This window comes from Trichechus manatus, unplaced genomic scaffold (genome assembly GCF_000243295.1).
Source record: "Trichechus manatus latirostris isolate Lorelei unplaced genomic scaffold, TriManLat1.0 scaffold00097, whole genome shotgun sequence".
NCBI classification, from domain to species: Eukaryota; Metazoa; Chordata; class Mammalia; order Sirenia; family Trichechidae; genus Trichechus; species Trichechus manatus.
The window spans coordinates 4,326,568-4,352,146 of NW_004444033.1; the positions used below are offsets into that span (position 1 = coordinate 4,326,568).

Sequence of the window (25,579 nt, forward strand, 5' to 3'; positions counted from 1 at the left end):
ATTGACAGCCAAAATGGCTTTTGCACTGTGAATATGGAACAGAGCTTCCACTGTGGCTTGCAAGCGCTCAATTGATATTGATAAGGAGGACGCTAGTAATGAGTGCCTCTGTCCTCAAACACCCATTTCCTGGGCTTAAAGAAGATCTCACATTAGTTTTATAAATATGTAAGACTTGGGATTTCTCTAGCTGTTTATTATTATCATTTGAAAATCATTGCTGGCTCAGTCCGTTAGCATTGGCATCATGTATGTGCTGGTCAGCTCACAAGCACGGGGTCAGTCAAGATCGGAGGGAGGGTTGAGAGGACGGCTGATGTTGCTGCAGTGTTGTCCCCTTAGTCATCTGACACATCCCCTCTCTCCCGTTCCTGTGCCCACAGCGAAGCTGCCGCCCATGCCGTCGCCACCCTGGCTGAGGCCACCTTACAAGGAGGGGGACAGATCGTCCTGTCTGGGGAAACCGCAGCAGCCGTCGGAGCACTTACTGGAGTCCAAGATGCTAATGGTAAGAAAGCATAAATATTTTATTGAATTTCCTCCCTCTTTCCACTTAAACCTTCATGCCATGACTGACAACAAACCCTTCAGAAAGAACTGAAGCTTTGATTTGAGTTTTTCTTTATTGGTAGACATTTGATGCCTAGGAGTATCCTACGAGCCTCTGATTCCTTCACTGGTAGACTTCCTGAAAGAAAACACCATGTTGGTGGCTACCTACTTGAATTGTTTATTTGGAAAGTAACTGTTTTGCTGTGACAGGACTTGCTGAGGGGCGCTTTAAAATTTGCTCTGGGCACGTTTTGTCCTTTATTCTCCCATGGTTTATGTTGGTGCCCTTTACTGGAGCAGAGACCCTCCCGTGGGCGGGTGAATTGTGCTGAAGTGGAGTGTTCTGACCATCTCAGGAAAGATGCCACCATCTCCCCTGTCCACAGGGCCAGCAGCAGGCTGTGATGAAGGCACTTTTCTGGTTGGTACTGTGGATCCTGCATCCTGTCATACTGGCCTCACTGAGGACCTCTGGATTTAGCCAATAACCACCACCCTGCCCTTCTTCCCCAGGTCTTTGACTTCCTGAATGTTGCTGAATATCCCAAATAACAAAAGGGAATAAAGTTCATAGAAATATGGTGGCAAAAATGTACAGCTCCACCTCAGCTCTTTAGCTCTACCTCAGTGGGTGCTACCAGTCACTTACCAAGACTGGGGCTGCCCAGGAAAGTGCCTCAAAAGTCTGGTCACAGAGGGCCAGGCCTGTTCTGTGAGAGGCTATGTGACTGTTTCTTAAACTTTTAAAATATATGTAATTAAGTAGGACAAATTATGTACTCTATGGTTTTGGTAAGTTTGTTGCTTTAAAGTCTTAGAAAGTAGATAGATAAATAACATACTTTATTTAAGCAAAAGTTCCTTAATGGTATAAGTGGCTGAAAGGAAAGTTCCTGGCACTTTTTTTAGGGTAGGTCTTTGAAAAGAAATAATGCTGTGCCCTCCTTTGGAAGTGGGGACAGAAAGCACTTAGGAAAGAATAATAGGAAAAATGAAGAGCCATTATGGCTTCTGAGAATCATTGTCAGAATAACTAAAAAAATCAAATACTGAAACTTCAGCTTGCTTTTGTAACCAAGGGCTAGGGACTTCCAGGAACCAACCCAAATAGAGAGTTGATCTGAGCCAGAATGCCATAGGGTAAAGGGCTCCTTATAGCCATATCTGTTCAGGATGAAATGGACCATCTATTGAATGAAGAAAAGTCTCCCACTATAGCTAGATCCCTACCCCTATTGCTTACCTCTTTCTGTACCTTATCTGAGTCCTAATCTGCCCAGAGTAATGGTAGGATTTCTGACTACGTGACGTTCTCTGGAACTGCTAAAAATACTGCCCTGTGCGGGCTTGGTAGGAGACTTTGTTGTCCATTCTAATCATCTTGACCTTTCTGGGAGAGAAGAACAGACAGCTTTATAGTTCTGGCTCCTCTCCAGCCTCACCTTTGGTGATGGATGTATTTATAGGTAAGGCTGAGGACCCTTCGATAAATTGGAACCACACCCACTACTGCTGATTCCTGGAAGCCACCTCTTATCAACAGCCTTGGGTTGTGAATCATTTTGTGCTGGTTTCATGTCGTTGGCTGCGTTTGTAATAAGAGGAAATTCTGGCCTACATCCTAAAAGCCAGCAGTTCCCCAAAGCAGCCATCTCAGTTTGTGACTGCCAACACTTGCTGAGTTCTGGCCTTGAGACTGGGGTTAGCACTTTCTCAGTGTAGCCTTTCTGCATCAAGTCAGATCTTGAGTTGAGCCTTATCCCAGCAATGTCAGGCGAAGGCCAATCATCATATCTGCTCCTTGGGAATCCAGAGAATGAATCTAATGCAGGATGTGATCCAAATAATTCTGACACTTTTTCTGTCTTCTGACACGTTTATCCAGCATGCCGTACGATGTACTCTGGGACTGGAACCAGATTGTCTTGTTTAATCAGCAGATTTGGTATCTGGCTAGACTTTGAGGGATTCTCTTTTCATCGTTCTTTCAGATTTGTGTCCTGTGGCCAGTGTTTGTCGCTTCTATGATGGCAAGCTTATGGTGTTTGCCAGTAGACCAGCTTTATTAGCAGGAAGAACCAGATGAGAGCAGAACAAGTGCTGTTTGTGGGCATAGAACTAACTTGGAAATGAACACTACTGGGAAAAGCAGTACATCCCAAACTCCAGAGTATGGCTTAAAGAAGCGTCCTACTAGCAGAGGGCTCTTCTGAGAGCATTTTGGATATTGTTCAGATCTGAAGCAGAAGGAACTTCAGTGTCTTCTGAGCTGGCTGTAGGGGGAATGGAGGGCCACTGCACGTGGACCTCGGGCGAGTACAATACCAAGTGTGAGGTGGCGGGGCAGCGTGCAAGGGTATAAGGCAGTAGCCTGTAGGATAGTCTAAGTTAAAGATACTGACCTGTGCATGGCAGAAGCATAAGTTCCAGGTCCCCAAGGCAGACCTCATAAAAACCTTGCATCCTGAAGGCTCTCCTCACTTTTTTTTCTGGACACCTACCCCACCCCCTAGCACTGAAGGGACTACTCAAGCCCTCGCATTACCCATGTTTATTTTGTTTATGTTCTTTTTTAAAAGAGGTGAATGAGTCTTTAGTCTCTTAGAATGGAGTTTCATGGTTTGGTTTAATTTAAAGATTTTCACAGGTGCCTTTCACTGAGATGCAGGCAGAACTGTCTAGGGCTGGAAAAGGCCACTGGCTGAGGTCCTTCCTTTATCTCTTTTTTTTGTTTGTTTTTTTAACACAGTTATCCCCATACTTTGTTCCACCTAACACACCTTCAAATGAGAGGTCCTACATTAAGCCTGTTTCTTCCCCTTGTGTCTGCCATCCTTGGTGCTGGGCCCCAGGAACCCCTGTGCTATGGGTGTCAGTACCAGACAGTCTGCCCAGGCATCAGACAGAAGGCAGGCTCTCCACAGGGAGGACCAGCTCTCTAGTCAGTGCTGCACCCCTCACCAGGCCTCGCCCACGGTTTGCAATCGTCAGAGAGCCAGAGCTGGTCTCTTCCTGCCTGTTTTCAGCAGAAATAATGAAAATAAAAATTACATTACCAGTTGACCATTTCAGGATGCTCTTATGTCTGAGATCTTACTGTAGATTCATACAGCTATCTCTCATCCCTATAAACCAGACAGGGAAAAACAAAATAGACTACTGACATCTCAGGCCATCGGTAAAGGTGGTGGACTCGTCTGCTTCAGCTATTGTCCCCTCAAGCCTTTTACCAGAGCTGCTAAAAAGTATCGGCATTTTCCCAGATGGCTGACATGTCCCTAATGATGCCACGATAAAAGGGGGAACGCAGTATTTGCTGGAGGCTTTTTTATTGTCATGATTATAAAAGTCATTCATAATCCCACTATAAAGAATTTCATTTTTAGGTTTTTTTAATCTGGCTTTTTATTTTCTATTCATGGAATGTTTAACCTATTAGGATATCTTGTGACTCATTTTTGTTGAAGTGTCTTAACCATTTTTCTATCATTAAATGTTTTTTTAAAAGATCACTTTAATGCTTGCTAATATTTCATCAATTTGTCCATTGTAAGTTACCCCTATTATTGATGGAAACCCTGGTGGCATAGTGGTTAAGAGCTACGACTGCTAACCAAAAGGTCGGCAGTTCAAATGCACCAGATGCTCCTTGGAAGCCCTAAACCCTGTAGGGCAGTACTACTCTGTCCTATAAGGTTGCTATGAGTCGGAATCAACTCGACGGCAGTGGGTTTATTTTTTCTTTCAGTTGTTGGTAGTTTAAGTTATTCATAATTTTTTACAATAAATAAAATGCTGTTTATCTTGGAACCAGATCTTGCCCACATCTTTGTGTGTCTGCTCTCCGCCTCACCCATATACTTGCTTATCCTGCCAGCAGCACTGTTGAGAACCTGCTTCTTTACCCCTCACTAACACTGGATATTACCATTATTAACACTTTTTCACCTGTTTGGTAGGTAATAAATAACATCTCATTTTAATTTACATTTTTTTGTGATGTTAGTGGTAAGATTTTTTCAGTTTCTTTTTTTCATGTCTGTATCTATGTATATTTATGTTTTAATATTTGTCCATGTCTTCTGCCCATTTTTCTGTTGGGGTCTGTATCTTTCTCTTACTAATTTGGACGAGGTCTTCATGTATTAAGGATATAAATCCTTTATTGTGTCTGTTGTAAATCGTTTTTCTCAGTTTAGTCTTATTTCACCTCTTAGTTTCATTTTTATGATGTACTTTTCTTTAATTGTTTATCCTTTGCTTTTGTGCTTACAAAGTCCTTTTCTACCCTCAAAATCAGATAAACATCTGTGTTTCTCCCAGTTCTTTTATGGCTTCATTTTTTAATTTGAATATTTTTAAATATCTGGGATTTATTTTGGTGTATGGCATTAGGTAGGGATCTAAATTGATTTTTTTCTACAAAGACCAGTTATTCCAGCACTGTTTATCCCATAGAAATGTCAAAATCCATCCCTTCTACATGGATTTGTAGCTGGTCTGCCCCAGCTGTCCCTGATGGCTGTGGGATGCTCTGGTGGTGTCTGAAGCTCCCCTGCCCAGCAGCCCTGCTGTGCGTGCGCACATGCGCACACACATACAGAGGCTTCTCCCCCAGCAAGCCCACAGGTCCGTGTGTTTCTGCAGTGGCAAAATTCACAGCATCAGTTGTCAGCTGACTATCAAACTAAAGTGCTTTCAGTGAGCAGACCACTTTGCAACTAGAGAACATGTCTTCTGGTTTTCATTTGATTGGGTTGGGGGGGTACTTTTCAGAACCAGGGGTACTTGAGGGGAAGTAGATGATGTTCAGAAGGAAGTAAACTCAGCTGAAGAGTTTCTTCACCTCCTAGAAGCCTCTGCCCAGGGCTCTGCAGCCTCCCCACCTCTCTCTGAGGAACTAGATCTGGAGGGGTAGGGCTGGGGTATGTGTAGAAGGGCCAAGGAGAATGGGAGTTTCTGCTTGGAGCAGGTTAGCTGGCTAATTTGCCCCGCCTTCCTCACTGAGGCCATACTCAGCTCTGCCTCCTGCCCCTGACTGGGGTCCCCGAGAGAATTCCCAGAGTGCGTCTTTCCCTGTGGTCTGACACTACAGACTCAAACCCATCCACTGCCTGTGCTGCCCTGGTAGAAGCAGAGGACCACTGCCTTCTACATGCCCTGAAGGAGGGGAAATGGACTGGAGGGCAGGGCCTCTTTAAAAATTAAAGCAGATTATAAGGCATTAACATTACACAGAAAGAAAAGGCAGCCCTTCTCCGCTATCTTCAGTGAGATGTGTCTCTCTGTGTTCTGGCCTGGCCGTGACATCAGTCTTGTTGCTAAAGGTTCAGGTACTTTATTTGAGGTTCTCTCTTAAGACTCTTCTACATAAAATTTCCTAAAAATAAAAGAACCTGCTCTCTCTTCCTATACTGTAAAACAAGTATACGTTTTACTACCTGTTCCAGCTGCCAAATCTAACTAAATCAATTTTTAAAATCCTTTAGGAAACAAATTTCTCCTGTCTTCTCTTCCCAGGAGAGAAGTCTTTACCTTTTCACATCCCTATTTTATTTTGACCTTATTAAAAACTTCCAAAACTATGTTTGTTTCCCCAGTTGAATTTAATTTCAACTCTGCTCATTGGAATACCTTTTTTAAAATTGATCCTTTTGGCAAGAAGAGAAAAGATGGATGAGGACAGAAGCCTGAGGTTCAGATAATGGGGCAGGACTCTTGAGTGGGTCTTGGCATGAGCGATTGGGACACATATACCCATTCTGCAGGGTCTCCCAAGTGAGATAGGAGGCAGTAAGGTCTGTGCTGTACTGATCATAAATGGACAAGCCCAACTGGGCCCAAAGGAAGCAGCATTGTGTGTGTTAATTTTCTATGAAAACCTATTTGATCTGTGTTATAAGGGGACCAGAATGTTAGAATGTCCTTAACCTGGGGTCTGTGGACCCTGAGAAATTCTATACAAAAATATTGGCATTTTTCTGGCATCTGTATCTTTGATCAGATGTGCAAATAGATCAGAGACCTCTCCCATCCTGACCCCCCCCCCAAAAAAAAGGTTCAGAATCTCTGCCACAGAAAGGGGTGGCTAGGGTCATTTAACTCTGTGGGTGTCTGGCGTAGCTCAGAGAGTAAGAGGAGGGAAAAGGAGGAGGGGAGGCCCTGAAGGAGCTGGATATTCTAAGTGCTGTACCACTAATAAGGGCTGTCATTTTGGGCAAGCACATTAACCTCCGCTATAAGCCTTAGCTATAAAATTAGGATAGTGATGAGTCTTGTAAACAAGGTGATTGTAAACTGCTTAGCACGGTGCCTGGCACGTAGTGTTATTAACTGTTAGTGTCCGTGTCTTCACCATCATCCCTCTCAAATGTGTTAGGTTCTACAGAGCACACCGTACTAGTGCGGACCTTGCTTTCCTGTCTCTAAGTTGGATCTAAATGCCCTTCTGAAATGAAAAGATCTGTGCTCCAGAGGCAAATACTGTAAAAACAGAAAGAGATTAGAAGCCCTTTGTCTAACCCTGATTGAAGGAACTATGAGGTGACAGTGTTTGAAGGCTGTCACCTTTCGAGTCTCACTGTCCGTGGTCCAAGGCTGTCCTTGTCTTCCAGCACATAGCTTTGCAGTAGTGTGGCCTTTGCGGACCCCGAAAATGCACAATCACTCTGCAACTCTCTATTTCACCTTCTGTCTTAAAGTGTGACTTTTTTCACTTTTTCCTTATTGTCACCACTGCCATCACCCATTACTTGTTCCATTTCCTTTTCTGCCAGCTCTTCTTTAACCATGAGATGAAATGCCAGTGCTCATCTTGATGAGCTGTAAAATACGTCTCTATCGTTCTACCTTTTTCTGTGCGCCTCCTCAGATTCTGGACACATTAACATATAGCCTTGTTCCCAGAAGAGTCAGTTGAGAAGTAAATGTTAAATTAGTTTAGGAAAGTTTTCAATGTTGCTCCCCAGAAGGGTGTTGATGTACTACTATTCTGGTGTGCATGAAATCTCTTTTTACCTGAGTGTTTTAACTGACGTTAAAATAAATAAATGTATGAAATAATGTTTTATTGTAAGAATAGTGCATTTTCAGACACTATACAACATAATAGCTTTAAAAGAGCTGTTGCATTAGATACTATGATACTACCAGGGCTTGAAGCAGGCACCCCCCAGCAGCTGTTTTTGTGTGAGATGTGAGTCCCAGGATGCATGCTCTCATTGTGAAGGTCCCCAAAGAGCATGGAGCATAGTGTAGCTGTTTTAGGCCACCCTCCTGCAAGGTAAATGGACTTCCTTTTGACTGACCTTTTTGTTTCTAGGGATATTTTTAGGGAACCTAGGATCTAGGATGGTCTCAGTCAGAACAAACTGAGGTATTGCCTATTCTTGGCTCTGTTTAAATGCAAATTAATTTAAATTAAAAATTCAGTTCTTCAGCCACATTAGCCACATTTCAAGTGCTCAGTAGCCACATGTGGCTTGAGGACCTGAGCTTTTCATTTTTTTACATTTAACTTTAAGTAGTCACGTGTAGCTAGTGGCTGCTGGAAGAGGAGCCCAGATAGATAACATGGCCACCACTGCAGGAAGTTCTGTCGGATGCTGACAGAGGGCTTTTGCATAAACACTGTGCTCTTCAGGCAAGCTGTGCCCCTCTGCACAGGGGAGGGCAGCACGGGTGCTTCTGAGCCCTGTCTCCCAGTGACCTTCTGGGCTCACAGACACACGGCTTTGCTAAAAACACTGCCCATGTGACTGCAGTAATCTGCAGCCAGTGAGCAGCTGGGCGGGAGGCACAAGAAGAACGGGCCTATTTTTATGCACCGCAAAGTCCCATGCAGGAAAACTGCCTAGCCTCTTCATGACCCAGGCCACTTGCATATTCCACTTAGATCCCCCCAAGTGCACGGTTCTCGTGTCTGCCACAGGCACCCGCAGGCCAGGTGTGCTAGTGAGTTCATCATGACCCTAAAAAGGATCAAATATCCAGAGCCTGATGGTCACGAGGCCGAAAGGAGCCATCACCATTGGGTGGGCTCCAGATTTCCCAGTGAGACATGGCTGCTGCTGAGAAATGGAAAGCCTGAAGCTGTGTGATGGGCTCTCTGTCCTACAACACACAGAAGGCGTGCAGTTCTGTGCCCTCTGGGCACTACACAGCCGACCCCTTCATGGCATTGAGCAAGGGAGGGACAGGGACAGCCAGGAAGTGATTCTTCCCTCCTGGAGCTTGTCTTCTTTCTCTCCTCCCTTCGTCGTGACCTCTTGGAAGCCAAAATACCCTCCATTAATGGTGATGACATAACATGGAGAGAAATAGGATGGTGACACAGTGTGAAGTATGTAGACAGTGTTATTGAACTCTTCATGTAGAAACTGTGAATGGATGTATGTTTGGTTGTGTACGTTGCCACCAAAAATAAACATTTTTTTAAATGCCTTCCAGAATAGCTCTCAGAAGGAAGTGGCAGTTGTTCTGATTCCGCAGGCTCCCCATCCAGGGAGCTGTGTTGACAGCACTGATTCTGACGGTAGCAGAGAGTGTTTCGGCCTACTCTGCTTAGTGCCTGGGGCATCGTGAGCGAGCAGTCACTGTTCTGCTGCTGCTACTACTACTATTATTAAACACTCACACTGAATGGGAAGAGGATTAATCTCCACAGGTGCATTCTTAGCACTTCGGGGCCACATTCTTGGGAACCGGGCCAGTCAGCTTCCACTGGGGGAAGGAGGTGACAAATCTCACTCTGAGAACCCCGGTTTCCGGAAGCCTCGGTTTCTGATGGAAGCATATTGTGTCTCTCAGGCGTGTTGGGGCAGACAACGCTGAGATGCACTTCTCTGGAGTTACCAGGCTTTCCTGTCATTCATCAGACACAGCCCCAGAGTTGGAGGCATTTCCAGTTAGCAGTCTTCCTTTGTCTCCTACAAAGATGCTGACCCTCAGAATGTCTCCTGTCCTTGGTAGGTTTCAGTTCACCTTTCTCCTTGTGGAGCCTGCAGATTGGTAGGGGCTGTGCCATTTCACCTCTGCCTGGGTGAGCTGGCAGGACCTTAGGCATCCACCATTTGCACGTGAGGAATTGCTAATGTGGTCTCTGCTACTCAGACTGCAGAACAAAAGTGGTGTAGAGGGCCTTTACGGTGAAATGACGGCCACTGTACACGTCTGTTCTTAGTTCTTATTTGAGCCACGGCCATGTCCTTCAGATGTAGACTTTAGATGCTTTCCCTGTTACAGGCCCAATGCCTCCAGAGTTGTCTTCTGAGTTTTTCAGGCTCCTCAGGGCCCCAGCGGGAATTAGTATGCGTCGTCAAGCCAGGTTGGTGTTCCTTCATCTACTCCTTGGTCTGAATGGGTCAGTTCTTCTCATTGTGGGGAAACGTGATGAGCCCGCGCACTGTTCTGTGACCAGGACAGCGATCCGAGCCAGGGACAGCCAGGGCAGAGGGCTCAGGGCAGGGCTGCAGGGCAGAGAGTCCCAGGAAGGTGCCTGCCATCTGGCAGACCAGCCAGGCAGATGGCTACCACCAAGCACAGCCCTCCCCATCCCCAGTATCCTCCAGGCCATGTTACAGGTTACCTTATCTCATTCTCCTCCCCTTTGGTCCCTAGATCTTTCTGAGTCTTTATATTCGGAAGATAGATCCTGGTTTTAGATGATTCCAGCTCCTTGTAACAGAGACAGAATCTTGGTGCCGGTCGTTACAGATAATATTCTGTGATGGCATTTCTTTTTTTCATACCAAGTCCAGAACCTGGACAAGTTTAATTGGAGTCATTTCAGTTGACTGCATGGTTGGGAAAAATGGGTTTTAATTGAGCACGTAAAAAGGGAATTAATCACAGTTCACACAGGAACCAGAATATCACGACAGGAAGAATTATTACAGAATGAAGTTTTTAAGGTTCTTACATAAGGGGGACTTTCCTCTTTTTATTTATGCTTCCATTAGGATTTTGAAGGAATGTCAGCGCACTGTTATTAACTCTAATAGCTTACACATCACAGCCACTGTGGTTTGGGGCCCTCTGGCTCTCAGGTTACCCATGTAAATACAGGGATTCACTTCCCAGAGCCCAGCTCTAACATTTGCTTAATAAAAAGCAAATGTGCAGAACCCGGCAGTAGCAGCCTGGCAGGGGCCATAATCTGAACAGGATAAACATGCTTCCTTTTTGGGCGATGCTCTTTCCCCATCCTCCTGCCAAGAGCAGGATATCAAATGAAGGGAAGGTTGTGGTTGGAGTCAGCAAAGTGAGTGTCTAAGTGGCACCTGCTTCATTCACCAGATCTGCTTTCCTGGGGCCTCCCACTGCACATCTGCTCCTGACAAAGCCTCTTTTCTCCTGTTGGTCAGCCTGAGAGCAAAGGCCCAGCAAAGAGACATGATGGTTTTCCTTTGTCAGCAGAATTGCCTGTGACATTATAATTACCCCAAATCTTCATTACTAGAAAGGCCCCAATTTAGAGATTTTTAGAGCCTAAATGGGGGTTTTCGAAGTGAAATTGATAAAAACATCTCTTCCATTGTAAAGCTAGCAAATTGGATCTGAGAGTCATAGAAAGGGTCTAAATATGGAAACCGAGACACTGCTCTGCGCGAGACTACAAAGACCATGCTATCAGATTGGCTCACTGAAGAGGCGGCCAAGTAATTCGTCTGATTTTGCCCAGCCCAGCCTCTCGTTATTGCTTGTAGCACTATAATGCGCAGCTAAACTGCATTATTCTCAAATGTTGATAGTTTCTCTTGTAGGGGCCTTTGGCGCTGTGTGGGGGCGGGGGGGGGGAATATGCTAAAATAAGTTGATATGGGTAAGGCAGCAAAGGAAAGACCCTGTAATATAAACAAGGGAAGTACCAGGAAAATATATTTTAGGTGAATGCAAAGCATCCAATTTCAGATTGAGTTTCCCCCCAAACAAAGGCATTTCTTACAGCGGTGTGTGGTGGGTGTGTGGTGCATGTCTATGATATGAACTTGGCACACCAGAAGCTCTAGAAAGGTTGTAGAGCTGCTCTCTAGCTGTTAAAATTAATTAAAATCAAGTAAAATTTAAAATTCAGCTCCTCAGTCACACTAGCCACATTTCAAGTGCTCAGTAGCCAACGAAGTGGACGGCGCACAAATAGAACATATCCGTCGTCACAGAAAGTTCTATTGGACAGCACTGTTTAGAGATTGGTCTTATTCTCTTGAAATGTCTTTAATGCTTAAGGAAGGCTTGGATTTTCTATTTCAGCAGTGTTGGAAGGGAAAAAGAAATTTGCCAGATGTTTCTGGGACAACTCCTTCCAGCCATGTGTTAAAGCTTTATCTTTGCACCTTTTTTTCCCCTTCAGGAATCTCACTTCCCTCCTGCTTCAGAAATACTGAATTGTAACCAATGAGAAAGGTTATTTTAATTTTTAGGAATATCCGCTTTCAGCTGCCCTGCTCCCTGGCCTTCCTTTCCTTAAGCTTTCAGGTCTTTCTGTTTGATTGGAAAGTTCTTTTCTCTGGCTAACAGGAGGGCAGTTCAGTGTGTGGGCAACACTCCTGGGCAGAGAATACAGGGCTGGTAGCACCTTCCATTCTTACCACCTCTTGGTACCAAAAAACCAAACCCGTTGCCATCCAGTTGATTCTGACTCATAGCGACCCAATAGGACAGAGTAGAACTACCCTATAGGGTTTCCAAGGAGCAGCTGGTGGATTCAAATTGCTGACATTTGGTTAGCAGCCAAGCTCTTTAACCACTGCACCACCAGGGCTCCTTGGTACCAAAGGCACCAGATGCTTCCTCCATTTGCCTGCCTCTAGTACCCACTACATGGGCTGAAGTGCTAAGAAGAAAATTACTTTGACTCCTGAGAGAAAACCCATACAGAAATAACAATACTACCTCAAATTCAGATAGTGTCTTTTTTCTCAACCCTTAAGTCATGGGAACTTAATGTTACTTATCCTCATAGCAGACCTATGAGACTAGAGAGGCCTGTCGGTTTTGTAAATGTAGCCGCCTCTTAGTTGTCACATACAGATTATCTGTCATGCAGATTACTCATGACAAATTTTAAATCCTTGGACAGTTTCTCTAAGCAAGCCAGTGTAAGCCTGGACCATCTCTCCCACCCCCCCACCCACCTGCTGGGTACTTAAGAAATACAAATTAGTTTCCATATTAGCTTAAGGAAGACATAATTAGGAAGGTAAGTCTGCCTTAAGGAAACCACATTGTACATTCCAGTTCAGAGGGGGAGATGTGGGGGAATGACCTACCCTCCCTTTGGCTCAGCTAAGAGCTGCCTTTCGTAAACATATGCACCATGGTATTCGGTGTGCTGGATGTTCCCCAGAGCTTTGTCAAGCCCCAGGGTGGATATCATAGCAGCTTATACCTGTGAGCCTTCCAGTTCGGTGGCCTGCCTCACCAGTGCTTCTTAAAAGCTCTGTGTTACTGTCAGGCCTCTTTGTGGCCAGCTGTGCAGGTTGCAACTGGATCCTGATTGAGAATGCCACAGGTGGGTTCATCTTGGGGGACAGGAAGCAGCTGAGGACAGAGTAGCTCAGAGTCTGCCATTGCGGCACTGCTTCCTCCGTGGACAGTGTTTCGCCATCTCCCCACCGGGCCATAGCGGCTGTCCTTCCTCCGTCTTTCTGTCTTCCCCTGATTGCTCCTGGAAGGCTCCGTCATGCTGTGGATGGCCTCATTGAGGCTGTGAGCTTTGCTCTGCAGCCGAGACCCATTGTTACCTTTGAGATCCATGAAAGCTCAAAGGACTGGGTGTTATATGTGTAATTCTTAGATATGTGCCCCTAAAATTTGGTTCTAGCCGTGGTGCCCCTTTCACACAGTCCCAAAGCAGAACTGCCTGACTTCCTGCTTAGTAATCCCCAAATTCTGTCACAGACAGATCCATCTGGCTCCTGTGTGCCTCTCTGTGTCATCTTATGCCTTAGAGGTCTGGGGCCCCTTCCCCTTCCTTTTTTAAAGCTGACACCACCTACCTTATTTCTTGGGTTCTACTCTCCCCAAGACTGGCTGCAAAGAGGATAGATGATACCTACCCGGAAATACACACACACACACACGCACGCACGCGTCTGCTCCTGAAAAGTCAACACAGCAGGCCCTTTCCTGTTACTAGTGTTTCTAGGTAAGGAGCAAAAAATGGCAAACAGGGAAGTCTTAGAAGTAGAGAAATTTTGTGACGTTCTCATAGTCCATGATTCTGGGCTACTGTTCCTGGCTTTCTTGCTTGGTATCTGAAGGGTCCACTTTCTCTTAGCCATCAAAAAAAAAAGCTTCTGAGGAAAGATTGCATCAGCATAGGAACTGGTAGACCCCTGTCTACCAGGAAAAAGGTACAATATACTAGAGGCCCAGCACATAGGGCCCAGCGAGCTCCAGAGCTGCCTACGTTAGGCCATGGTCACTAGGGAAGAATCTAAAATTCATTTTTAAATGGCCAGCATTTTAGTCAAAGTTTTAAGATTATAGTTCTGAGGAATCTAGGCAGTTTTCCCATAGTACATATTTGACACTGGTAAGAGGAGCATTTTATGCCTGTGGGAAAAAGTGACAAGCTCAGGTGATTCTCTCAAGGTGAAGTGTATTTTATTAATTTTAAATTTCTCATGGAAACTTTCAAACATACTAAGAAATAGAGAAATAGTATAATGAACTCCCATATACCCACAATTAGCTTCAACAGTTGCTAACACAGGATCAATCCCGTTTCATCTCCTCCTAACCATTTTTTTTTGGGGGGGGGTGGAGGTGGGAATGGGATAGGACAGGCAGTGTCTGTTAAATATTAAAGAAAATTCTAGACAGCATATAATTTTCCCATAAGTCTTTCAAAATGGCCCTTTTCTTTTTACTATAACAATAATGTCATTATCATACTTGACAAAATTTTAAGTAATTCCTTAATATATAACATTGCCCCCTATATTCAGATTTCCCTAGTTGTCTGATAAATCCCTCTACTGTTTGTATGTTTGAATCGGAATCAAAACAGGCCCACATATTGTTCTGGAATAATATGTCTTGAGCATTTTTTTCTTTTATTTAATAAGAGTTTCCTGTCCTGTTAATTTAATTTTTGCTTATTTGTTGCTGTTCTTATACATTTATAATTGTTGAAGAATCCAGTCATTTGTCCTGTAGAATTCCCATATTCCAGATTGCTTTCTTTGGCATTTTTTTTTTAAATAAACTTTTTATTTTGGAATAATTTTAATATCAGAAAAGTTGCAAAGATAGTACAGAGAGTTCCTGTATATCTTCACCTGACTTCACCTCATGTTAACATCTTACATAACCACAGTACGTTTTTGTCAAAACTAAGAACTTAACATTGGTACAACACTAAAAAAACTCAAAAGCCCAAACCCACTGCCATAGAGTTGATTTTGATGCATATCGACCCTATAAGACAGAGTAGAACTGCCCCATAGGGTTTCCAGGCTATAATCTTTGGGGAGGTAGACTGCTGCATCTTTCTCCCCTGGAACGGCCGGTGTGTTCAAACCGCCGACATTTTGGTTAGCAGCCGAGCGTTTGACCATCACGCCACCAGGGCTCCTTAGTACCCAACGCTATTTGTACTAAATGACAGACTTTATTTGGACTTCACCAATTTTTCCACTAATGTACTTTTTCTATTCCAGAATCCAGTCCAGGATCTCACATTGCATTAATCTTGTGATGTTTTAACTTGTTCCTCTAGCCCGTGCATTTTCTATAAACTGGTAGTTAGATCTAAAGACTCAATGAAATTGTTGTTATGTTGTCTTTGGTAAGATTACTTGAAAGGTGATGCTGCAGACTTTCTTTTGTAGCATATCAGGAGGCACATAGTGTCATGTTGTGCCGTGTTTAGTGTTACTAAGATTGGTCAGTAGATTAATAAAGTCTCCCACCTCCCTTTCACCTAATGGTTTTAGCAACCATTGATGTTTGTGTAGATCCATTATTTCATTAAAGGTTACAAAATGGTGTTTTTTTTAATGTTATCATTCCTTCTGGATTTATTAGCTGAAATTCTTTCATAAAGAACATGTCCCCATTAACAATTTGGTTAGGGTAAGTACCGTGTTTTCACAAAAGTAATGCACGCCTTCTACGTTGTTTGCCAGCTGCACTCTTCGAGGTATTTCCGTAAGGGCTACTTTGCCAAATTTTTTTTTACATGTTGCTATAAAAAAAATTTAGCATAGCACTTAAGAAAATACCTCAAGGGGGAGGTCACAGTTGGCAAACGAACATAGAAGTCGTGCATTATTTGCATAAAAATACAGTACAATTCATATAGGAAAGTCAGGATAAATACTTGATCAAGATGAAGTTTATTAGGGTAGATTTCTTCCTATGTGACTATCGAACATTTATTTCCGCTTCCCAATTTGCTGTCCTCAGGTGTTTTACTGTCTAAAGCAAATTTAATTCTGCCCTTTATAGGCTCTCTTAAAAAAAGTTTTTTTCCCCTAAATGGTACCCTGTAGATATGCTAAGTGAGAGGTTGAAACATCCATAGCACATCTTTGGAAGCTTCCTTGCCTCAGTCTCCCTCTTCAGATAGAAGAGGCGGGAGCTGGGTAGGTTCATTGTACTATTCTCTCTCCTTTTGTGCATATTTGAAATTCTCCATAATAAAGAGTTTGAAAAATAATAGTTATAACAGAAAAATAAATAAATCTCCTTTCCTAAACTCTTAATAACAAATAACTCTTAATAACAAACCCTTAGACAGCTCGATGACTTTCTCCTGAGGTCGCCATCATCTTGACTCCATCTAGTAGCTTCTCTAGTATTTTTCTCTGCTCTTCTGAAAACAAATCAACAATTTCTCAGTTGATTTATCACCCTCTTTCTGTTTAAAAATACTCGTTCACTTTACTTATTGTCCATACACTGTCCCGTGGTACGTAAACTTTGGAGATACTTCTTCCCAGTTATTTCTTCTGGAAATTTACTGGGCACCTCTGACCCTTCTCCGTAAAGTCAGATCAGATGTCCTTCAGAGCACATACACATCCCATGAGCTCTAGGTGAACACTTTTCTCTTCTGCCATTTTCATTTAAAAACCCTCTTGGTTAGGTCAGCAGGCCTTGGAGTACACTTATAACTTCCCCCATGGGGAGCTCAAGCTCCAGGATAATAAACCACAGTGGTTCTGAATACTAAGGCACAAAACCTTAATTTCATGATATTGGCCATCTCCTATAATGGCAAGAGGAAATTATGTCTCTAAAAGATTTGACATTTAATTGTGCTTGCGCAGAACCGTACATAGAGCAAGAGGTAGTCATTAGGACAGAATAAGGGGATACTGTGTGGTTTAAAATCAGGAAAGGCATGCATCACAGTTGTATCCTTTCACCATACTTATTCAGTCTGTATGCTGAGCAAATAATCCGAGAAGCTGGACTATATGAATAAAAACATGACATCAGAATTGATGAAAGACTCATTAACGACCTGTGATACCTTGCTTGCTGAAAGCAAAGAGGACTTGAAGCACCTACTGATGAAGATCAGAGACTACAGCCTTCAGTATGGATTGCACCTCAACATAAAGAAAACAAAAATGCTCACAACTGGACCAGTAAACAACATCATGATAAAGGGAGAAAATATTGAAGTTGTCATGGATTTCATTTCACTTGGATCCACAATCAACACCCACGGAAGCAGCAGTCAAGAAATCAAATGATGCACTGCATTGGGCAAATCTGCTGCAAAAGGCCTCTTTAAAGTGTTAAAAAGCAAAGATGTCACCTTGAAGACTAAGGTGCGAAAGCTGGACAATGAATAAGGAAGACCAAAGAAGAATCGATACCTTTGAATTATGGTGTTGGCAAAGAATATTGAATATACCATGGACTTCCAGAAGAACCAACAAGTCTGTCTTGGAAGAAGTACAGCTAGAGTGCTCCTTGGAAGCAAGGATGGTAAGGGTTTGTCTCACGTACTTTGGACATGTTATCAGGAGGGACCAATCCCTGGAGAAGGACTTCATGGTTGGTAAGGTAGAGGGACAACAAAAAAGAGTAAGACCTTCGACGAGATAGATTGACACAGGGGCTAAAACAAAGGGCTCAAACATAGCAACGATTATGAAGATGGCGCAGGACCGGGCAGTGTTTCCTTCTGTTGCACATAGGGTTGCTATGAGTCAGCACCTAACAACAGCAATAATAAAATAAAAATGAATTTTATTTTAACATTTGGCTATAAAACTTATTTCAGAAAACAGCTTTTCCAAGTGAGATTGTCTGGCAATGGGGGGAGAAAAGCTTGGATGCTGAGAAGTGCCCATTACACCTGGGCACCTGTGAGACTGCTGTTGGCTTCATGAGAATATTCAGTACTTGCCAAATGTAAGACGTATTTTAATCCATAAATCCCTCAAATGCACCCAAAAGCCATGGACTTAGAAAACACGGAAAAGGAAGATTAAATGTCTGAGAAGCAGCTAATATAACAGAAACTGATGAACTGGGAGAGAACTGCTTTTTCTATATTTCCCCTTTGCCGTACTGTCAGAAGGTCACCTGAATCTCCTTTTTGCTTGATGCTAACACTCTTTTCATGACCTTCCTTTTCTTGCCCTCCATCTACCCTCTTTCCGTCTACTCCTGCTTTGTCATTCTCAGCCTTTCTATCTGCTGCCTGACCACTGGACTTGCTTCTTTACCTGATTTCCCTTTATCTTCTCCCACTTCTGTACGGGCACACACCATGCCCTATTGTCTTCATAGAATAGTGGCCTTCCTTAGCTGGCAGCCACTGATGTAAGTTTCTTTCCAGGCCTGCAAATGAAATTGTCTAAAGGGCTGCCCTCCTGCCCATCACCCCTAGAGACACCTGTAGGCACCCTTGATGGCTCTTCAGACATGGCGGGAGTTACTCAAGTGATGCAGCACGTGGTTTGATTTCTTCCTTGTGAATTCCTGTCCTTAGTCAGGGCCTTTTGGTTCCTCATTGAAACCAGCATTTCCTGGTCCATATACAGTGAAACCTGTGAGAGCCGGAACTCAATGGGACTGCCTTGTTTTTCCAGATCTCGCAAGTTTTCCACCTTTGACGGTGCAGTCTTACCACTTTTCTATTGCTTGTTTTAGCGGAAAACATTTGAGTTTTTCTTCTCTGACAGGTTTCCCCCTTAGCCAGGTTCCGGCTTTCGCAGGTTTTACTATAGTTAACTTTCATGTCCATAAACCGCAAAAGGCATTGCGTGTGAATTGTAAATTTTTCCTTTGGGTTATAAGAATTATTTATCTTCTACCAACTGTTTTGTTTATTTGATCACTTATTTGTTTAGCTGTGTTCTTCTCCCACAACCATCAATATTTTTCTCCCAACTAAAGATATTTCCATCACCAACTTGGAAGGCCTTAGGGCTGAAAGATTCAGTTACAGCAAACAACAATTCCCAAAGGTTTCCCAGATTGTGAAGGCAAATGAAAGGCCCATTCTTCCTCAGGCTGTCTGTCCTGCTCTATCTTGTTGGGGGTGGGGGTGGGGTGACAGTCTGGGTCTGGGTAACCCTGATCAGACCTGCAGCCCTGTGCTCTGCTTGGCTCAAGCCCATTTTATTCATTTCTGGAGGCATCTAGGGGATTATCAGTGATGACATATCATACTGCCCCTAACCGTATACTTACCATTCTTCATATTGACTAGTGGCTTAGCCTGGATTATTTACTTACCAATGAACCAGACCAGTCGACAGCTGTTTTGTATCCGTCTGGGTGAGCCAGTTCTAATGCCAGGCCAACCGTCGCTGCGCTTCTGAGGGGAAGCTGCCCACCCGTCCGTCTGCGCTGATTTTGTGGCTTTTCTCTCTGATGTTTGCATCTTTGAAGGCCTTTGGCAATGAAGTGCTTCCTGGCAAGACTGGACCACTGCTAAAAGGAAGAGCATCGGTGTGTCTCTGCTTTCCTCTCTGCTTCCTGGGAACTTTTGCCTTCCCCAGACCACTTAGGCATCTTTGATAAGCAGCTAACTTTTATGGTGTACCTATGGTGTGCCAGGCACTGAACCAGACTTTCCCTGTGTTGGCACAACTAGTTCTGACAACCCTGGGGGAGGGTAGTAACTACCATTTTACACTGGAAGCTCACACCCCTTCAGTGGCAGGACCAGGATGCACATGTCCGTCTTTGTCCGGGAAGTCTTTAATGGGAACAAAACAGCCTATTTTACCCTTACATAAGATGCACCTGAGCTACCATACAGCATCTGGCTGCAGCGCCTTAAGAATGTCCTGGTGAGAGAACCCGACTTCATTCTGGAGCAGGGTAAAACGCTTCAAGGCTCTTCAGTCTGCAGAGGTCAAGGCTAAAGAGGACAAAATCAAGTTTCTGAAAATCATGAAGAATATGATTAGTGTTGGTGAACAGTTACTGAACAGCTACTCTGTTCAAGTGGCCCAGTATTCAGAGACATAGTCCTGCTAACAAGTTAAATAAGGAGATTTATACAGAGAAAAACAGTAACTACGTGGTTAGCACAGACCTGATGCCAAATGAATGGTGGAGATGGTAAAATCACAGGAGGGAGAGAGCCTAGTGGGCTGTTCCACCTAGCATAGCCCCATGGAAGACGTGGATATTGTTGGAAGAACAGGACTTAGATTGGCAGAGGGGTCCACCTGAGCAAGTGTGTGTGGCATACTGGGGGCAATGAGGGGACATACCATATACGGTTGCAATGAAGGGGTGAGGTAATTGTGGGAAAAGCTGGTATAATCTCTCAACTATTAACCATTTGGACTTTATTTTCCAGATGGTGGAAAGCCACTGAAAGTAGTTTTTTGGTGGGTGGGATAGCCATTGCTAAAAAATATTTCAAGAAGGTTTACCCATTGCCGTCGAGTCAGTTCTAACTCATAGCTCGCTAAGTGTAATATACAAACTTATTCATCAAATCTCAGGATACTAAAAGAAATTAGTCTTGGGAAAAGTAAATGAGCTCCCTAAATAAATAAGTGGATAATAAATAAATATATAAGTAAATACACACACACACGTATATATATAAATTCCATTACACATCAGGCGAGTGATAAGAGTCCTTACTTAACCCAGGAGAGGTCAGGAACAGAGTAGATGAGCTCATGAATAATAGATCCACAGAGTGTGTAAGACTGTGACCCTGACCTTCCCAGTTACTCTTATCGGTGCCCATGGTGTACTCCCCTGGTACCACCATCAGAGACAGACCACTGTAAAACCCCATGGCCCAGTTTTGCAGAAAATAAAGCCAAGCCCCTGAACTTGAGAAAGTGATCACTTATGTTAGAAGACAAGGCCATACTTGTGAGTAGGTGGCATTACCTGCCACCCTTGTAATAAGATTTAGGAGGCTCAAAGACTATGTCCTGTCTAGAAGTATATCCCTATCACTTAAAATGCCTTAAATCTTAAATTTCTCTACTAGAGAGAGATTTTGAGGCTTGAAGGGAATTGGATGAGAGGAGCAGTTAAGAGTCCCCTATTACTATAACTATCAAATTTTTAAATAGGAACATCCTTTGCTCAGGAAATCACGCTCCTAGCTATTTGTCTTGCACATACACAGTGTATTTCTGTATGTGAGAAATGACATATACATTTCGCATAATAGCAAAAGATTGGAAACCTGATGCATAAATCATTAGAGCACTGGTTAACCAAGTTCAAGTACTCCCATCAGTGGAATACTGTATTAAGAATAAGGCAGCTCTCTGCCATCTAAGATGCTCCACTGGTCTCATCCCTTCAGGAGCAAGGGAGAGTGAAGAGAACAGGATACAAGGGAAAGATTAGTCCGAAGGACTAATGGACCACAGCTACCAAGGCCTCCACCAGACTGAGTCCAGTACAGCTAGATGGTGCCCGGCTACCACCACTGACTTCTCTGACCAGGATCACAACAGGGTTCTGGACAGAGCTGGAGAAGGATGTAGAACATAATTCTAACTCACAAAAAAAAGACCAGATTTACTGGCCTAAAGGAGACTGGAGAAACCCCTAGAGTATGGCCCCCAGACACCCTTTTAGCTCAGTGTTGAAGTTATCTCCGAGGTTCACCGTTCAGCCTGGGAGTGGACAGCCCCGTAAAACCAAATGGGGCTAATGAGACACAGCAGTCCAGGGACAAGGGCTAGAAGGCAGAAGGGGACAGGAAAGCTGGTGATAGGGAACCCAAGGTTGAGTAAGGATAGTGTTGATGTGTTGTGCAACGTGTACTAACAGTTTAATGAGAAACTATTTTGTTCTGTAAACCTTCATCTAAAGTGAGAATAGCAGCACAATTGGAAGAGCGTAGTCAATGTCACTGAACTGTGCATGTAGAAATTTTTGAAATGGTGTATCTTTGGCTTTGTATATTTTCACCAAAAAAAAGGTCGAGAAGGGAGAGGGTTGACATGTCGTGGGGTTGTCAACCAATGTCATAAAACAATATGTGTACTACTGTTTGAGGAGAAACTATTTGTTCTGTAAACCTTCACCTGAAGTACAATAAAAAAAAAAAATCGGAATAAGCTAAAAAAAAAAAAAAAAGAATAAGGCAGCTCTCTTTGTACTTACAATGAAAGGTCTCTGAAAAGGCAAAGGGCAGAGGAGGATGAATAGTATCGGTTGTTTGAGGGGAGGAAATACGCAGATGTGCACACACATACAAGTGTTTTCAAATGCATAGATTATTTTAGGTAGGCTGCCCAAGAAGCTGGCCACGGTAGTTACCTCTGGGAAGAGTGACTGGGAGAGAGGGAGGTTCACTTTTTTCACTCTACCCTTTTGTAATGTCCTTACTTTGTACTCTGTATCTTACCTATTTTAAAAAATTAAATAATTAGTCACCGGTAAATTATAGATTCTCCTGAAAAGGGTTAAACTTTAAAGAGACAATTGTCACCTTGTGAGGAGTTGTTGCCCCAATGATAGGGCCGTCTAGGGATGGCCCCTGAGTCACCTTTGGCCTCTTTTTCCATTTTGGCCCATTTCATTAACCCTACAGGAAGCCTGAGAGAAGTGGCAGTAGGCCCAAAGCAGAGTCCTCTCCCTTCTAGATCCCCACTGTTTTGGATGGTTCCTAGTCGCAGTGTTAGGTGCTAAGGGTATCCTGGTTCGTAGAAAGACTCCCAGGTCGAGAGCCTGGACGCCTGGCTTTACGACGGACCCAGTGGTCCTTGGGGGAAAAATCACTTACCCTCTCACTGTTTACCTTTTTAAAAAAAAAAACGTTTTTATCTGTTTACTTTTGAATTAAGGAAAAAGAAAGGGGATTGGATTTACTAAACTGGCTGAACTCTGAGATTTCTTGTAGCTTTGAAATATTGGAGTAGTGGAAATTGTTCTTCAGGATTTTATAAGTATGTGCCTTTATGATGAGTCCACAGCTCTGCCAGAGGAGCTTGTCTGCTCTCTGTGAAGGGAAGAACGCCTGCCCGGCCTCCTTCTCCTGCGTCTTAGAGAAAGCAAACGATGTGCGGTGGGTATGAGCGGACTTTGAAGTGCTATCAGATGCCGCTAGGGTTATACAGGACCTTTCTGAAAAACTAAAGGGAAAACTCCGAGCTTATGAAGTAGAGGGCGAAGGGCTTCCTGTTGCTTACTCAATCAACATGACCCAGAATACAAATTTGGATTAGCATATGCCTTCTAGATTAGGGCTAATCAGGGCGGGCTGAGCAGATACAGAGGAAGCCCCTGCCTGATTCCTGCACCTCAGCATTTAATTATCCCTTCCAAGGACAGCCAGCCCGGCTTAGGGCGGATGGGCTTCCAGGCCTCTGGTCCCCTCCCCCCTCCCTTGCCATGAGCAGAGAGGCTGCTGGGTCACAGACACTGAGCCGATTTCATCTAATCCCAAATCAGAGGCCTGTGTATGAGAGAGAGAGGGAGAGATCCTAAAATCCCTGCATTGGGGGGATTATGCGTTTATTTTTTAAGGTGGACATAGACTGAAACTGCATGTGAAAATGATGGAATTGGGATTTCAAGGCATTTGAGGTTCTGAAATGACCCCTGCATATAGAATTTTTCCCTCTGAAAAGCTTTTAGGATACATAGTCGCTGTCAGTACGAGACAGCTTTGTGTGGGAGTCGTTTCATCACCCAGTGGTAGAGGCTGAATATGCACCTTTCCTGACTGTGAGGTAGAGTACGGAAGATGGGATCTCAAAAAAATGGTTTTGTTTGGATGAGTCCTAAATGTGGTATTTTTTTATAGTGCTCTGTGTTGGGCTGGGAGCTCCTGTCTAAAGCAGCCTGCTCACCAGCCTAAATCCTTAGAGGGACACGGTGAAATCTCAGAAGGCAGCTTTCATTCCCGAGTCTAGAAAACATTTATTGATCACTTCCTGACTGCTAGGATCTCAAAGATGGAGACTCGGTCCCTCACTCAAGGAGTTGCCAGTCTCCTTGAAGACATGACATGCAAAAACAGTGATAATGAATAAGGTCATTTGTCCATGGAAGCATGTGTAACGTGCTGTGGACCACAGGACAGAGCATGGGAGAGGCTTGAACTGACCCCTGGAGGAAGTTCAGGAGCCCACGCAAGGAACGGTGTCATTCCAGGCAGGACATGGACTTTTCTGTTTGCAGAACCTCAGGGAAACGGTTCCCCAAGCTGGAGGGAAAGTGAGTGGGGCTTGGACCACAAGGCCTAACTGGACAGCAGGGGCTGACATGAAGGGCTGGAATACCTGCAAAGGGGTCCGTACTTTCTATCCCATGAGCCATTAGAAACCACTGAAGAATTGTAAAGGAGAGTGGCAAGATCGGTTTGTATGTTCCAAAGATCATTCTGGTTATAGCAGTGTCAGCCAACATACAGTTTTGCATTTGAGCCTTTCTCCATTTTATTCTGGGACAAACCTTCCATGATACTAAAAACAGTGTTTTCACAATAGTGCTGGGCATGTACCCACATCACAGGAACCAGAGCCAGGACTGGGAAGGAGCCCTCAGCCAGATGAGAAGGCCTGTATACATGCGTTGACTGGCCCAAGCCAGATTTTACAGTTCTGTCGCAGTGCCTGTGGAGCATCCTGATGGCACCCAGAGGAGGCCGCTCTGTGTATTGACCAGGACTGGCTGGGGGGCAGGCTTTGAAGAGGAGGACAGCTGAACTGGGGCTTACAGGGGAAGGAGAGAGGATAAGGGAATTCCAGGTATTGAACAACTTGAGCAAAGGGCCAGAGAGAGGTATGTGACCAGTATGTTGGGGAGCCAAGAGCAGTCCAGGGGGCTGCCGAAAGCACAGGATGCATGTGGGGGGCCACAGAGTGGTGGAGGAGAAATCACGAAAGGCCTTGAATGCCATGCTGAAGCAGTTGGACTTTATTATAGGCTTTGGGAACCTTTTTAACGTCATGGAATTTGAGAGTTTGAGATTAGGAGAGTGACATGATATGAAAAGATAATTTGGGTAGCAGGTGGGGTGAACTGAAAGATAGATTGATTAGAGACATTTAAGACCCATTTGCAAAGACCTAGATAAAAGAAACTGAGCCCCACAGCCCTGGGAACTCCAAGCCTGGCCCCACAGGCAGCTTTCCTCCCAGCCCCATGTACTTATGTGGAGTAGGCCTCCCTCCTCTTTTCCTCCCCAGCCTCTCGGGTGAGGAGGGGTGGCTGCCTGTGCCTTCCATTTCTGTTAACACCCACCAGGGTGAGCCTAGATTTTCAAAATGACTCTCATCGAAACATCAAGCTCCATTTCATGTTCCATCATCAAATACTTAAACTAGCAAAACTTACCCCTAGAAAACAGTTGCATTCAGTTTAACATCGTGAAATAACATTTTGTGTTTGATTTTGTTTTTGCATTAGAAGATATTCTAATATCCCTTTTTAAAATTATTTTTTATTTTCATCAAAGTAAGATATGGTTTTAAATGTCAAGAAGGACTAAAAAGTTTTTTTTTTTAGTTATATACCCCATCTTAAAAGCCTGTGAGCAGCCATCTAAGATACTCCACTGGTCTCATCCCTTCGGGAGCAAGGGAGAATGAAGAGAACAGGATACAAG

At 43.9% G+C, this 25,579-nt stretch overlaps 1 protein-coding gene across 3 annotated transcripts in view; it reads left to right on the top strand.

Annotated features, from left to right (window-relative positions):
• NRF1 (nuclear respiratory factor 1) overlaps positions 1–25,579 on the top strand; it is a 160,167-nt gene that overhangs the window by 126,856 nt on the left and 7,732 nt on the right. For all 3 annotated transcript variants that reach the window (XM_004382662.2, XM_023737100.1, XM_023737101.1), the window contains one exon: positions 384–508. In XM_004382662.2, the coding sequence (XP_004382719.1) occupies positions 384–508 (125 nt within the window). The remainder of the gene's footprint in view (positions 1–383; positions 509–25,579) is intronic.